The sequence below is a fragment of the Pygoscelis adeliae genome, unplaced genomic scaffold (assembly GCF_000699105.1).
Source record: "Pygoscelis adeliae isolate BGI_AS28 unplaced genomic scaffold, ASM69910v1 Scaffold467, whole genome shotgun sequence".
In the NCBI taxonomy this organism is placed as follows: Eukaryota; Metazoa; Chordata; class Aves; order Sphenisciformes; family Spheniscidae; genus Pygoscelis; species Pygoscelis adeliae.
In genome coordinates, this window is record NW_008825253.1 from 630,203 (window position 1) to 633,524 (window position 3,322).

Here is a 3,322-nt window from a genome sequence, read left to right on the forward strand (position 1 = left end):
GGAAGAGGGCAGAAGAGACAGTTGTTTTATGGCATGGTCCTAGAAACTACTCCCCACTGACTTGAAAAGATGCTCCCAGAGAAAGGATATTGTTATGGTTTGGAGTGAGAACATGTGAGAAGTGAGGGCGGCTTAGAAAATCCCTTTTAGGGTAGACCGATCCTTCAGCAATGCACTATTTCACTGCCCCCATGTGATTGTATAGGATTTGGACACCTCTCTGCCTTTTTTCTTGCCATGACTTTAGCCTTCAAGTTGCCTGTGTAGCATTCAATTTTGTTGTTATTCATCCTCCCTCTAGTAGGAGAGACTCTGATCTGTGTTTCGCACCAGAGGCCCTGCCTATAGCATGTCCTGGGGCAATGGGGCTGCCAGGGCTCTGTGTGAAGCGTTAGGTGGATCTCATTCACCACAGGATTGTTCTGCAATGTGCCTTCGGCAAGTTGAGACATTGTTTGGGTTGGCAGAGAGGAAAGATGCGTCCCTCCTTTCTGTCGGGTTAAACATTTTTAGGGCATAAGGCCAGGAGGTAGGAAACTGATAAGAGACTGAATCGTTCCCATTCATCAGGAACCCCAGGTATTAGCTCCAAGCAGCTCTCCTAGTCTGATGAATATGTCAAATGGGAAATATTTCATAGTGTTAGGTCTCTGAGAAATGCCTGGATGATCAGCAGGGAAATTTACCTGGCTTCTTTCCAGTTTGTCATTTCTTCTCCAGCAATTGTTTATTTTAGCCAGAGTGTTTGATACTTTTCTTTCTTAATAGATTTCCTCCAGTGTAGGCCACCCTGCTGACCTGGTTAAATATATCCCTGATGCTCTGGCCAGTTACATTCCAAAATCATTGCTTGTTTTTGGGGAAGAGAAGCCCAATATTCAGGATCTCAACAGTAAAATGTGGACCCGAGAACAGGTAATATCCTAGCGGCTTGTGTCCTTCTTATCCCTTGGTGTCAGCCTTGGACTCTAGAGAGCTGTAAGTCCGCTCTGCACATCTGTCTGAAAATGCAGGTGAATGTTGCAGAAGAGCATGGTAAACCATTGACACTCTGGCTTTGCTTCACAGGCTGCCATGTTTTTCAGTGATGTGATAAAGACAGAGCCTGACTTCAGCAGGTAGCGTTTTTCTTCTCTCCTTCCATTTTCCATGTTTGTGTTTGCTTTGATTGCAATTTCTGTGTTTCCTTTGGTACGTATGGCGTGGTTCCCATGACAGGTGGGAAATATGCAAACCCAAACACAGGCATGTAGCATCAAGATTTACCAGGGTGTCAGCTGCAAAACATACCCATAAGCCACACTTGCTTTCTAAAATGATGCTGCTGGCTCAGACTGCACCTGGAACCTTGCTTCTGACTGCCTCTGTGGAAGGCGTTTCTAATCGGAGAATGTGTCAGTCTTCCACACTGCTACTCCAGGGATTAAATTTAGTGGGGCTGATATATGTCTTTTGTCAGCTCTTGTATCTGAGATGAAAAATTCTGAAAACCATGATGTATATCTGGAAAAAGAATGGGAGTCGACATCAGTGTCCTGCTGATTTCACAATAGAAGCTTTTCCACATAGAAAGCTATTAAAGTTTTAAGGACTCCTCCCTGAGCTCTCCCAGGCTGTGCAAACTATGTTCAGTGATAAGGATCTGCACAACTCCATTTCACTTTCAACATGTGGTATGTACTGAAAACACAGGGAGGAGACTGATCTTGTAAATCAGGATACAGCAGTACTACTTGGGGTGGAGGTCCCTGCATTTCTACTTCCAGTACGAGTCTCTAGATTATGTTTATTTGACCAGCGATGGCTTCTTGATCTCCCATATAGGTCAAGACTAGCAATTTTGAGGGGTGGAGTTTGGAGAGCATTAAGGTTTGAGAACGGGGGAGGTTTATGCTTGCTGTATTTGTCATTATAAATGTGGGAGATCAGCATTGAATTTTCTCCTGAAGTCCTTGCCCCTCCAATTTGCTTTCTGTAAATGTTCAGGCTTTCCCAGTCAGTCCTCCAAGGCTTCACATGTGCAGCTGCCAATGAGATGGAAGCAGAAAGATTTCAGGAGCTGGCCAAAGTCATGAAGAAGAAGAATGTCAAGCTAGAAGAAGACCAGGTCAGTTCCCATATTTCGAAATGCTGTGTTTGATGTTGTCATGAAGATAGCAATGAGGATTGTTCAGCAAGAACAAAAACACTTTCAGCTTAAGGGACTAGAACAAACATAACTGGTCCTGGGTCTCCATCCCACAGTTCTGAATTTTCCAGAAGAGAGGATAAGTCAAAACCCAGTTGGCTAGGTTCCTCAGGAACCAAAACCTCCGATTTCTGTCTTTTTCTCCCCTCCCCCCCCCCCCCCCTTACTTTGGGGCAGAGTAAAATCCTTATATTTGTTTTATTTTTTCTTATGTTTTCATGCTGTTTTCTTTCTCTGATGTAAACCGTGCTGTCCTTTCAGCTGAGTTGCTTAGTGAAGATGGTGACGCTGCATGGGATTCCCAAGGATTTAGATAGCTATCCTAAAGACCTGTTGCTGTTTTTAAGGTAACTGTGCTATGGTTTTCATGTTGTTGCCTTAGTACTTAGCGGGAAAAAGAGGTGTTACTTTATAACCTAGCTGGTAATGACTAGTTCATATTTGATGTATATTTCAAACTTGTTCAGGCCTCCTTACAGGGGGGAAAAAAAAAATCAGATTGCAGAAAGCTTTCAAAAGGGTTTTGAGGTCCTTTCAGATTCAACCATCCATCATATTAATATAAACAGTATGAAGCTCTTTTTAAATATATCTGTTTGGATATGAAACCAGTATGTGGTTTTAGTACTTTCTGGCCTCTGTGAATGTGCTTTTCCCTTACAACATCAAAGAAAACAGACAGTAGAGTGGATTTCTGTTTTCCAGTAGCTACCCACTGTGGTTCTGTATCCAAATCTGGAACAATTTTAAGCTGAGTCTCACAACAGATTCCTTAAGGTGAAAACGAATTTTTAAAAAATGTGGACTAGGATCTTTGGGAAGAACAACTGCATAGAGTTTAGTCTGTGGATGTGGAAGATGTTATATTGGACACAGTGTATGTTGCACCCTCAGCAAGTTTGCAGATGACACCAAGCTGAGTGGTGTGGTCAACACGCCAGAGGGACGGGATGCCATCCAGAGGGACCTGGACAAGCTCGAGAAGTGGGCCTGTGTGAACCTCATGAGGTTTAACAAGGCCAAGTGCAAGGTCCTGCACCTGGGTCGGGGCAACCCCCGGTATCAATACAGGCTGGGAGATGAAGGGATTGAGAGCAGCCCTGCCAAGAAGGACTTGGGGGTACTGGTGGATGA

General features: G+C 43.9%; 1 protein-coding gene across 1 annotated transcript in view; it reads left to right on the forward strand.

Moving 5' to 3' along the window:
• The window catches only part of MSLN (mesothelin), a 13,091-nt gene that overhangs the window by 2,496 nt on the left and 7,273 nt on the right, over positions 1 to 3,322 (forward strand). The window contains exons 5-7 of the mRNA XM_009329410.1: positions 1,069 to 1,118; positions 1,987 to 2,107; positions 2,450 to 2,535. Of these exons, the coding sequence (XP_009327685.1) occupies positions 1,069 to 1,118; positions 1,987 to 2,107; positions 2,450 to 2,535 (257 nt within the window). The remainder of the gene's footprint in view (positions 1 to 1,068; positions 1,119 to 1,986; positions 2,108 to 2,449; positions 2,536 to 3,322) is intronic.